The sequence below is a fragment of the Nicotiana tabacum genome, chromosome 18 (genome assembly GCF_000715075.1).
Source record: "Nicotiana tabacum cultivar K326 chromosome 18, ASM71507v2, whole genome shotgun sequence".
Lineage (NCBI taxonomy): Eukaryota > Viridiplantae > Streptophyta > Magnoliopsida > Solanales > Solanaceae > Nicotiana > Nicotiana tabacum.
The window spans coordinates 97341458-97352153 of NC_134097.1; the positions used below are offsets into that span (position 1 = coordinate 97341458).

Below are 10696 nucleotides of genomic sequence, written 5' to 3' on the forward strand. Positions count from 1 at the left end.
CTATATTGCTTATAGAATAATGTTAATAACTCATGTTACTATTGCTTCAACGGAAAAAGTTTTTCAAAATTAAAATTGATAAAATCTTACCTAAGATCAATAATGTCGCAAGAGAGGTTAAATGGATTAGCTATATTGTCTATATTGGGAAGGATTTATTAGGAATAATTTAATATAAGAAAATTAATAATAATTTTGCATCTTAAAGAAACTAAAAAAAAATAGACTTCAAATGAAAAATAATATATATATATATATATATATATATATATATATATATATATTAAAAAATTAAGATCATTCGTAAAGTTTGACTTTATACCGTAAAATTCATTGGGCTGCCCTTGGTTAGTCTTAAAGTAATGTATATTAGCTAAATGGTGTCGCTTATATATATATTTTTGTAGTGTGTTTCATTTTTTGTTAAGTTTGCGCAGTTATTAAGAAAAAATTTCACGTGATTTTAGATCGCTTAAGTTATATCATTTCATTATAGAAACCTTTATTATATCATTAGTTAATTAATGAAACCTTAAATTCTATTTGAACATATTCAAATCATAACTAGAACTTTTTTGCCGTAATTATATAATACTCGTGGGAAGAATCTGTTGAAGTTTTTATGATACCTCCATTGAATTCAAAGGGACACCATAATGCAAACTTAGAGTGACAGCACACCAGAAAAAGTGTGCTGAAATAAACAATCATGGGGCCTCTTCAGCAATAAGACTGGAAACCCTAGAATTTTCATTTTCATTTTTCAGTAAGTTTAACCAGAGTTGAGTTAGATTTTGACCATGAAGATGAGTTTAGGACCGTTTGAAAGGCAATGAGGCACACATGTACACAAGTACAGGTACTGTCAATTACATGACAAAAGGCTTTTGCTTTACTGCTCAATTTCCTAAAACACTGTCTCCCATTCTTAACAAACACATTATGAAAATACTGTACAGTGTTACACTTATTCATACGTACTATATAAAAACTACCAAAACAGACATTTAGCTCCTGTATACTTTCATTCAGAACAGTAGCCACTCTCTCCACCGTCACTCTCATTTTATTTCTCTAGAAAACTCTGTTTCCTCTCTCACCTCTTATTGAAAAAAGTAAAGGGACTATTGTGTGTAATCTCTTCATTATTGCTTCAAGATCTTGTAACAAATCAAATCATGGCTGCTTTTATGTTGTCTTTGGTATTTTTCTTGGCTATCACTGGTCACTCAAGTAAGCTGCCACTTTTTACTCTGCCCTCAAGTTTTCTGCATTTTTCATATTTTTCTTGAGATGGGTTTTGTTTAAAGATTCAGTCTTTTTGCTTTTTTGGGCTGATTTTTGTTAAATTTTGTTGTTGTAGGTGCTTCATACTGTGTTTGCAAGGATGGGGTAGATGAAAAGATTCTGCAGGAGAACATAGATTATGCGTGTGGATCTGGAGCAGATTGTACTGCTATACATCAAGGTGGTGCTTGTTACAACCCTGATACTATCAAAGATCACTGCAGCTATGCTGTAAATAGCTATTATCAGAGAAAGGGTGGGTCTGGTGCTAGCTGTGACTTCAAGGGTACTGCAACTTTGAGCTCAAATGCACCATCTTGTAAGTTTTAACTTTTTCTCTTCACTCATAACTCACTAATCCTTTATTTTGTTTCTTTAAAGATTTATTAACTTTTTTGTTTTGTTTTGTTTTTTGAATCATCAGCCACTTCTGGATGTGTATATCAGTCCACTGCTGGGTATGTTTTCTAAGCTTATGACATATTTTATGTTAGATCTGGCATTGCATAAGCATCTCTTCAATGTAGAAATCTTGCTAATATTTCCATTTCAAAGCCTCTCTTTTTTTATACATTTTTTCTATTTGGCTTTTTTAGACTTTATTTAGATTCCGCCAAAAAGTTTTATCTTTAAAATAAAGAAAAGAGTTCTAACTGTTGCTCCTGGCTGTATGATAATAGCTTCAACTTAAAGCTCATTCTCATCCTCTTGAGTCTTGAAAAAAGGAAGAAAAAGGTTCTTTTTTATTAGTGTGAGTTATATACACCACCTTAAGTTGCAAGATTTGTAATCTTAAATATAAAATTGGTGACCTGATGATGTCAAATTTGTGTTAATTACAAATTGTAGGTTTTTGAAGGTAAGGGGTTGGTAATGGAAGTTAAAACTGTGTCTTTGGGTGTGAAAAAGTTTATAAATAAGAAAAGGTTGCAATTATTCATGCCTAAATGCAAAAGTGTAACTTGATTATGACACAATGGTATATTGTTGTGTAATTATAAGATTGCTGGTACTGTTTCTACTTCACCATAATCTTCCAATAGCCATTGTTAGTGTACTGTCACTATCAAATCTTCATTTGTTGAGTGTTTGTTTCTTTCAATATATGCGCATGTGAGCTGTCTCGATGTTGATATCATCTGTCTATTAATGTTCAATGAGTAGGGTGTACCTTTCTCTTTTGCTATAATGAAAATTTCAGGTGTGTATCTACCATCATTTAACATATTTAAATCATGTTAGGTCCTTCATTTAAATTGTATCATGCAACTTGCCTTCTCAAATTCGGTTCCTGTAACTTCTTATATGGAGTACCAAATATTAGTTGTTTTGCAAGCCTAACTAGCACTACTACTTTTTTTTTTAATTAGTATTTCAAAATATTAAAAACAAGAAATCATTACTACTAGTACTTTTTATTCTTTCTAAAAACTACTCCCTGACGGGCTTAATTAGTCTGAGTGTTAATTAAATGACATATTTAAAGAGAGTAAAGGGTAGTGTAGACAAGTACTCTTAAAGGGTGTGCAAAAATCTTAAAATAAAGAAAATATGAACTTGAGGTAGTATTTTATATCGGTTAATTGGTTGGAATGCCTATTTTTGTTGTTTCTTGATATCCTTTTGTTTCTGGTTGTCAATAACAGTGGTGGAAGCACAACTCCAACAACAGGAACCACAAATCCATCAACAGGTGGCACCGGCACCAGCACCAGCACCGGGACTGGCACAGGAATGGGCACTGGAACAGGCACAACCACAACAGGGACTAATCCAGTTTTTGGACTTGGACCAACAGGAAGTGGCATGACCGACACCTCCGCGGGAACTACTACTCTTCATCAAAGCAGCAGTATCTTTTGCACAATGGCCCTTTTGTTTACAAGCTTTGTATACTTGAGGGTTTAAAGAAACAAGAATGGATGGCAGTGAATGATTGAAAAAAGGTTGAAAGGAATATAAGGGACAGTTGAGCATTATGCCACGGCAATATAATTTGCATGAATGATTCTAATTGATTAGAGTTTCTGGGTCATTAGGGGGGAATCGTGTGGACGCTTCTTCCACTTTTTTTTTTTTTTTTGTGATTTTCTTTTTTTCCCCCTTGTTGCATCAAAAAATTGGAACTGGATTCCCTTTAAGGGGAATGCGCTGTTGTTTATTAGTAGTAACTGCAGTAGTGTAGAAGGGCCACTCTTCTTTTTAGATTTTTCCCAATTTGTATATCTGGAAAGTAGAGATAGGCTGTACTATTTTTTATTCAAATATTGTCACCAATGACTACTCGCGCTACCCTTCCCCTTCTGTATTAGACACTGTCCTATTTGTTATTGATTTTCTTGCTTTTTGCGTCTAAATTAAGATGCTAAGGAGTCGTATGCTAGGATGGATAACCAAAAATAATTCTGGGATAAAAAATTATCACTACTACTTTATTTCTTATTTGGTTAGTAATCTTGGGTAACTTTACCCCTTGTTTGGTTAGTAATCTTGGGATATTAGATACTGTCCTATTTGTTATTGATTTTCTTGCTTTTTGCGTCTAAATTAAGATGCTAAGGAGTTGTATGCTAAGATGGATAACCAAAAATAATTCTGGGATAAAAATTTATCACTACTACTTTATTTCTCATTTGTTTAGTAATCTTGGGTAACTTTACCTCTTGTTTGGTTAGTAATCCTGGATAAGTTATTTTAGGATAAAATAGTAAAGTTGACAATCCAAGGATTAATTAATACAATATATCTAACCGTCAATAAGAAATATTATCATGATAGTTAATTCAAGCATAACTAATTTCAGTATAATTAATTTCAACATAACTTGTCTTCCAAATAATATAAAAATAGCTAATCCAAGCATGACTAATTTCAGTATAATTAATCCCAACATAACTTGTCTTCCAACCAACTTGTCTTTAAAGCCGAAGGAATCTTGGCTTTTTACCTTTGTCTTGTAAGGTAGAGATGAATGGTGTCAGTGTGAAATTCGGTAAGTTATTTACAGTGTCAGTGTTATGTCGAGGAAGCGACACCCGAAAATAAAGAAGATAAAGAACACAAAACTTTAACGTGAAAAACCCTTCAAATCAACAATAACTACCCAGTAAAATTTCACATAGTGGGGTCTGGGGAGGGTAATGTGTACACAGACCTTACCCCTGCCCCGGTAGGACAGAGAGGTTGTTTCCGATAGACCCTCGGCTCAGAACGACGAAAATAAAGAAAAACAAGAAAAGAAAAGAGAATTCATTAGTAACTCCAGTAAAAACCATTATAGTAACAGAAGCATAAAAATCAAAAGATGAATGACTTGCAATAACAGTAACCAGAGTCTAAGGAATCTAAGATAAACAACAAGAATAGTGTGGGTTCAACATAAACTGCAAACCATCTAAGATCAACCCTAATCCAACCCCGCCTTACCCCCGGCATGCAGTAAGGAAAGCTCCACTACCCCTATCCTACAACTCTAATGCTAGTCCTCCAGGCCTTCCTATCAAGGGCCATGTCCTTGGAAATCTGCAGACGAACCATGTCCTGCCTGATCACCTCTCCCCAATACTTCTTAGGTCTCCCTCTACCTCTTCTCGTGCCCACCACGGCCAACCGCTCACACCTCCTCACCGGAGCATCGATGTTTCTCCTCTGTACGTACCCAAACCATCTAAGCCTCGCTTCCCGCATCTTGTCATCCACAGGGGCGACGCCCACCTTTCTCCCAATATCTTCATTCCTGATCTTGTCTAACCTAGTGTGCCCGCACATCCACCTCAGCATACGCATCTCTGCTACTTTCAACCTCTAGATATGGGAGTTCTTAACCGGCCAACACTCTGCCCCATACAACATTGCCGGTCTAGCCACAACTCTATAAAACTTACCTTTGAGTATCGGTGGCACTTTCTTGTCACACAAGACTCCAGATGCAAGCCTCCATTTCATCCAGCCCGCCCCTATGCGGTGAGTGACATCCTCGTCGATCTCTCCGTCCCCCCTGAATCACCGACCCAAGGTACTTGAAGCTATCACTCTTGGGGATGACCTGTGACTCAAGCCGCACGTCCCCGCTGTCACACCTCCTTTTACCCACACCCGGTAAATGGCATAAATATAAAGGAGTTTTTCCAATTAAAGGACAATCGAAACGGGATCGTTTATTTATTAAAAATCAGAGTCGCCACTTAGGATAATTTAGGGTGTCCCAAGTCACCGGTTTAAAATCCCGAATCGAGGAAGTTTGACTCTATTATCGGTCCGCGAACACAGAAATCAGGGTAAGGAATTCTGTTAACCCGGGAGAAGGTATTAGGTATTCCCGAGTTCCGTGGTTCTAACACGGTCGCTTTGATCATACTTGGCTTATTAAAATTATTTAATTACTGATTTTAGATCCTATGTGCATTTTCCCTTTACCGTTTTAAATCACTTGATTATTCGTAGTTAAAGAATTGAGTTACGCGTACGTTGTAATAGCCCATATTTATGTTTGGCTATATTAGTCATTAGCATACAAAAAAAAAGATATTTGGGCTAAAATCCCACTGTAACTAATCTAATAAGAAGTGAAAAAGGGGAAAAAAACCTAAATACATGATAGCAAACTTCTGCCGCACAAAGAGCTTATCCCGAAACCAAAGCTATAAACAAAGGTCCCAAATACACTAAAAATTGAAATACTGAAGTTTAAAAGATGGGGATATTCACTAGAATTGAGGCGGGAAGGATAGAACAAGGATTTGTAAAGTATTCTTTTGGTGCTGAAATCTTCTTGCGTGAAACAGAGAAGCAAAGACAGTTTGTTGAAGCAATTTTTCAACTCGTATGGTAAACTTTCTTACTTACAGTTTGCTTAAGCTTATTATCTGGGTGTATATAATTTTATTAGGTACTAAAAGAAGTATTGTCAACAGTGATCCTTTATGGTTTAGGCTTATACACATATTAGGCATCATCCGGTGTGAAAAGAATTGAAAGAACAAATTATACAAGTTGAAATTGATAGATTATGGACCAGTTGAATTACACTTAGCATGGGTAAATATAATTTGGCGAATTGATGATAAAATATAAAATTCGGAGGATTGGGTATCCTAAATTAGTGATGAATTTAGCATAAATGAAGCAATTAACACGAGATCAATGTTGATGTGGTTATAGATTGATTGAAGAAAATCGTACAAATCGTTCGAGGTGACGAGTTTGATATTTCGCACGATAACTGTGAGTAGTAATCTTAACACAATTTGTATTTTCATAACCTACATGGTTTATATGTTATTTTGAAAATAAAATATGTTACTGAATGTTTGAAATTGCATGTGGGACAAGTCCTTTACTTGATATGGTACTGAACAATTTACTGGAGATGCTTATCGTTATTTAAAATATTCTCACTAATACTAAACATGTTTTACTGTTACTTGAGATATAGTTACCATTACCGAAATGGATTTACATGATTTGGTAAGAATTTATATGCCCTTTGTGATTTTGAAAATGCTTTCTTATGAATATTTACTGGCAAGAAAAAGTATAAATGGGAGGAGACTTTAAAGGATCCCGTAGCTAACGGCGGGTTCGTTAGACCTGGTGCACCTTGTATTTACCGATTACAGAGTACAGTTATAGCTCTCACTAGTGGGAAGGTAGAACTAGCATATCGTTACCGTTTTCCCTCGAGTAGGGACTACCGTTATATTTGACTTCTTGCGAAGAAGTCCACAGTTATACCGATTATATGATCCATTCATTGAAACCTCCCAAATGTGAATACTGATATTATACAGTGGTTACCGAACTTATTACTGAATTCTTAATATTATTGTACTACAAGAAAAGTATAATGAGATTGAGAATTATTTATTGTTTCTGAAATGACATTTTTATGTTATTTTCCGTTTGAGATACTAGCATGTTTTCTGACTTGTCCCCAATAAAAACGGTTGTTGTTTAGTGTTATTACTCACTGAGCTAACGACTCATTCCCCGCTAATTTTTTTACAGAGACAACAGTTGACGCGGGCGAAGATTTCGTTAATTAGAGCGCACATGTTGATAGGTCTTGATGAGCCTCGCACTTGTTCGCGTGGGCGTAGATTTTATTTATTGTTATAGTCTTTTCTTTAAAACTATTAGAGTCGCTCCATAGTCATTTTAATAGTGTCATGTGAATTAATTATCATTCTCGACTTGTTTACTAGATCAAACTTTTTTATCGTATTTTGGAGATAGATTTAGCATCACGGTCTTACAAGTGATTGTTTAATAGTGATGGAGATCTGACTGGGTAGTCGATGACGAATATGAGTTGTTTTGTTAGATATTGATTGGTTTTGTTGTTGCTTTTTGAGACAGGTAATTTGTGATAGTCCTAAAATATGGGAAACGCTGTCCGATTTTTTATAAAATATCGATGAGGCTTACTTGGGGGCATTTACTCCTAAGCGTCGGTCATGATCCTTAATTGGGTCGTGACAAAGTTGGTATCAGAGCCCTAGGTTATTCTTGTGACTAATGGAGCACACGTCAGTAGTAGAATCTCAATTATGGTTATGTAGCCGGCCATTCCCATAATCGTGATTCTTCGAGGGCGTGATAGGATGTGTCTTGTCTTTCTTTCTTATTCCTCCGTACGTGTGTGGCGATTAGGGTCAAATAACTGAATCTATTATTACTTATCATATTCGTGTATGACTCGGACCAATTACCCTATAATAGAATTTTCCTAGTGGTTCAAACTTCAAAGACGTCAAATTTCGGCAATGGACATGCAACCATCTCCAAGCAAAGAAATGTTATATAAGTAGTATACAAGACCAGTGAAGGGTTCATTGTGCCATATGAGGTGCTTTCCGATAAGATGCGTAATATAGTCCATTTCGGAAATTTATATTAGTCCACCACTACAGCGATAGAGGAGTGCTATCACAAAAAGGTACTTACCTCCATGAAAAAAATGAAAAAAAAATTGAGATATGTATGGAGGTAATAGATAAACATGAGAAGAATGAGCAACAGAATAGGGGCTCTAAAGTCCTCGTGCACCTAGAAGATTATGGGGACCAACAAAATATTCTTAATAAAGCTCCTAGAGTTGAAACTACTAAGTTTACTATTTCTGATAGTTCAAAGGATCCTTAAAGATTTTAGTAAAATACTTACCACTTTATGAGCCATAGGATATTTCATGAAGAGTTCTATGGAACAAAAAACTTTTAGACTAGAGAACATGACGAATATATGAAATGCTACTGTACTCTTAGAGATGCCAACAAGAGCAACACAATTAATTTAGGAATAAATTTCACTAAAGTGTTTATGAATCACCTCCTTCTTGACAGTTTGTAACGTGAACTTGCCTGCTAGATCATTTAAGAAATTGATTTAGACGTTGGGTATACTTACATATAACACTAAACTTTCTCAGCTGGATACACAAGCAACATCATAAGTTTATAGGCTTGTTGAAAGGTTGGTTAATTATTTAAACAAGATAGTAACTGCATATATGAAGACTTAAACCTATTCTGTAGCAGTTGCACTTACCAGAAAGATTGAAAGTATGAACATGATAGGCGGGCAAGAACTCACATAAGAAGATCGAGATTAGAATATCTTTTAGTATGAATTATAATATGAGTCGAAGATTTAAAAATCAAGAATTTTTTGAGATATTAAGCAATCCTTTTCGGGTTGCCACATCTGTGAAAACTTTATAGTAGTTAGACATGTGTTTAAAACTTTTAAGATTCAAGTTAAGAGAAGGAAACCCTAGTTAACCAAGTTGTACTTGATATGGTTGACTCTAATGTACAGATGGATATGAATTACTAATCTTCTTACCATGCTACCCTCGATTGCTATAGAAAGACTATTAGGTTTGGTGAACTTTAAAAGCTGGTTTTGTCCAAAAATGGGATAATAGGTTTTAGAGACGAGCAAATTATATATTTTGAAGACTTAACGGATATAGAAGAAAGGTTGTTTAGATCTCGTAGATACGGTAAGAGGCACAAGAGAAGAAACACTTAGTTTGAGAAGAAAAAAAAGAAGCATCATAATGAGAGATTCTCTAATGTATTCCTAAGGATTTACTAGGACTACCTCCAATATGAGAAATAGACTTCGGTATTGAGTTGACACCTGACATGAAAACTATATCATATGGCACCAATAGAGTTGAGAGAGCTAATTGAATAATTGACAAGCCTACTGGATAGAGGTTTTATCATACCGAGTGTTGCACTATGGGGTACACCAATATCATTTGAAAAAAAAGGATGAATCTTTAAGAATGTGGGCCAACTACAGATAATTAAATAAGATAATAATATACAACAAATATCCCTTATCTTGTATAGATAACTTGTTTGATCAGTTACAAGGAGCCATTGATCTTTAGTCTGGTTATCATCAGCTTAGAATAAGAAGGGAAGATATTTCGATGTTGCCTCTAGTACTCAGTACAAATATTATGAGTTACCCGTGATGTCCTTTAGATTGGCTTTTTTTTAGACTTAACAGGTTAATACAAGCATTTGTATAGGATTCTTCTAGAATAGCACCACCACTCATCAAATTAGTATAGAAAAATACTAAATTTCAGTGGATCAAAGAATGTAAGCCGAGATTCCAAAAGTGCAAGGCATGTTTGAGGGTCTTATTCCACAACCACACCAATATTAGCCTTATTCCATTAGGCTCTAGTTCACGATGCTCGGTGATGCCTCGAGGGTAAGATTAGGATATTTTCTCATGTATAATGGTCGTGTGACAGCTTATGTTTCAAGGAAATTGAAGAATCTTAAGATAGACTTTGCTACTCATGATTTGGAAATGGCTACAGTGGTATTTCCTCTTAGGATTTGGAGACACTAATTATACAGAGAAACCTATGAGATTTATACATAGCAAAAGAGCCTGAAGTACTTTGAAAACCAACAAAGATATAAATATTTAGCAACGCCAATGGAGGGAACTAATGAAGATATAAATGTACTATTCTTACTATCGTTCGAAAAGGGCAAATATTATGGCTTATGCATTAAAAAGAAAAGCATGGGTAATTTGGCGAATATAGCTCCTATAAGGAGACTTCTGGACAAAGATATACATAGATTAGAAGGTGTACATATCAGATTTAATGTGAAAAATTAAAAAATTATTGTCTATTCGTCAAGCCAAATATAAAGCGCATAAAGGCTAGTCAATAGGAGGATAAGCGATTGTGCGAATACTAAGATGATCTCCTAGCTGTAAAATTAAGGATATGACTACTGGCAGTGAGGTTGTCAACTAGGTAATGGATTATGTGTAGCAGATGTAGGTAAGTTGAGATGTGTTACATATTCTTGATGAAGCCCAAGATTTTAGATATACGTATATGTACCATGACCTAAAACAATTA

General features: G+C 35.1%; 1 protein-coding gene across 1 annotated transcript; it reads left to right on the top strand.

Annotated features, from left to right (window-relative positions):
- Nucleotides 1-920: 920 nt before the first annotated feature.
- On the top strand, nucleotides 921-3595 carry LOC107830124 (PLASMODESMATA CALLOSE-BINDING PROTEIN 1). Its single transcript, XM_016657606.2, has 4 exons — nucleotides 921-1233; nucleotides 1364-1606; nucleotides 1712-1745; nucleotides 2934-3595. The coding sequence occupies exons 1-4, from the start codon at nucleotides 1179-1181 to the stop codon at nucleotides 3193-3195; spliced, it is 594 nt and encodes a 197-aa protein (XP_016513092.1). The 5' UTR covers nucleotides 921-1178; the 3' UTR covers nucleotides 3196-3595.
- The last annotated feature ends 7101 nt before the right edge of the window (nucleotides 3596-10696 follow it).

Coding starts and splice junctions, on each gene's coding strand:
- LOC107830124 (XM_016657606.2), top strand. CDS start 1,179: ATGGCTGCTTTTATGTTGTCTTTGGTATTTTTCTTGGCTATCACTGGT. Junction 1,607..1,711: donor GAGCTCAAATGCACCATCTT/GTAAGTTTTAAC, acceptor TTGAATCATCAG/CCACTTCTGGATGTGTATAT. Junction 1,746..2,933: donor GTATATCAGTCCACTGCTGG/GTATGTTTTCTA, acceptor TGTCAATAACAG/TGGTGGAAGCACAACTCCAA.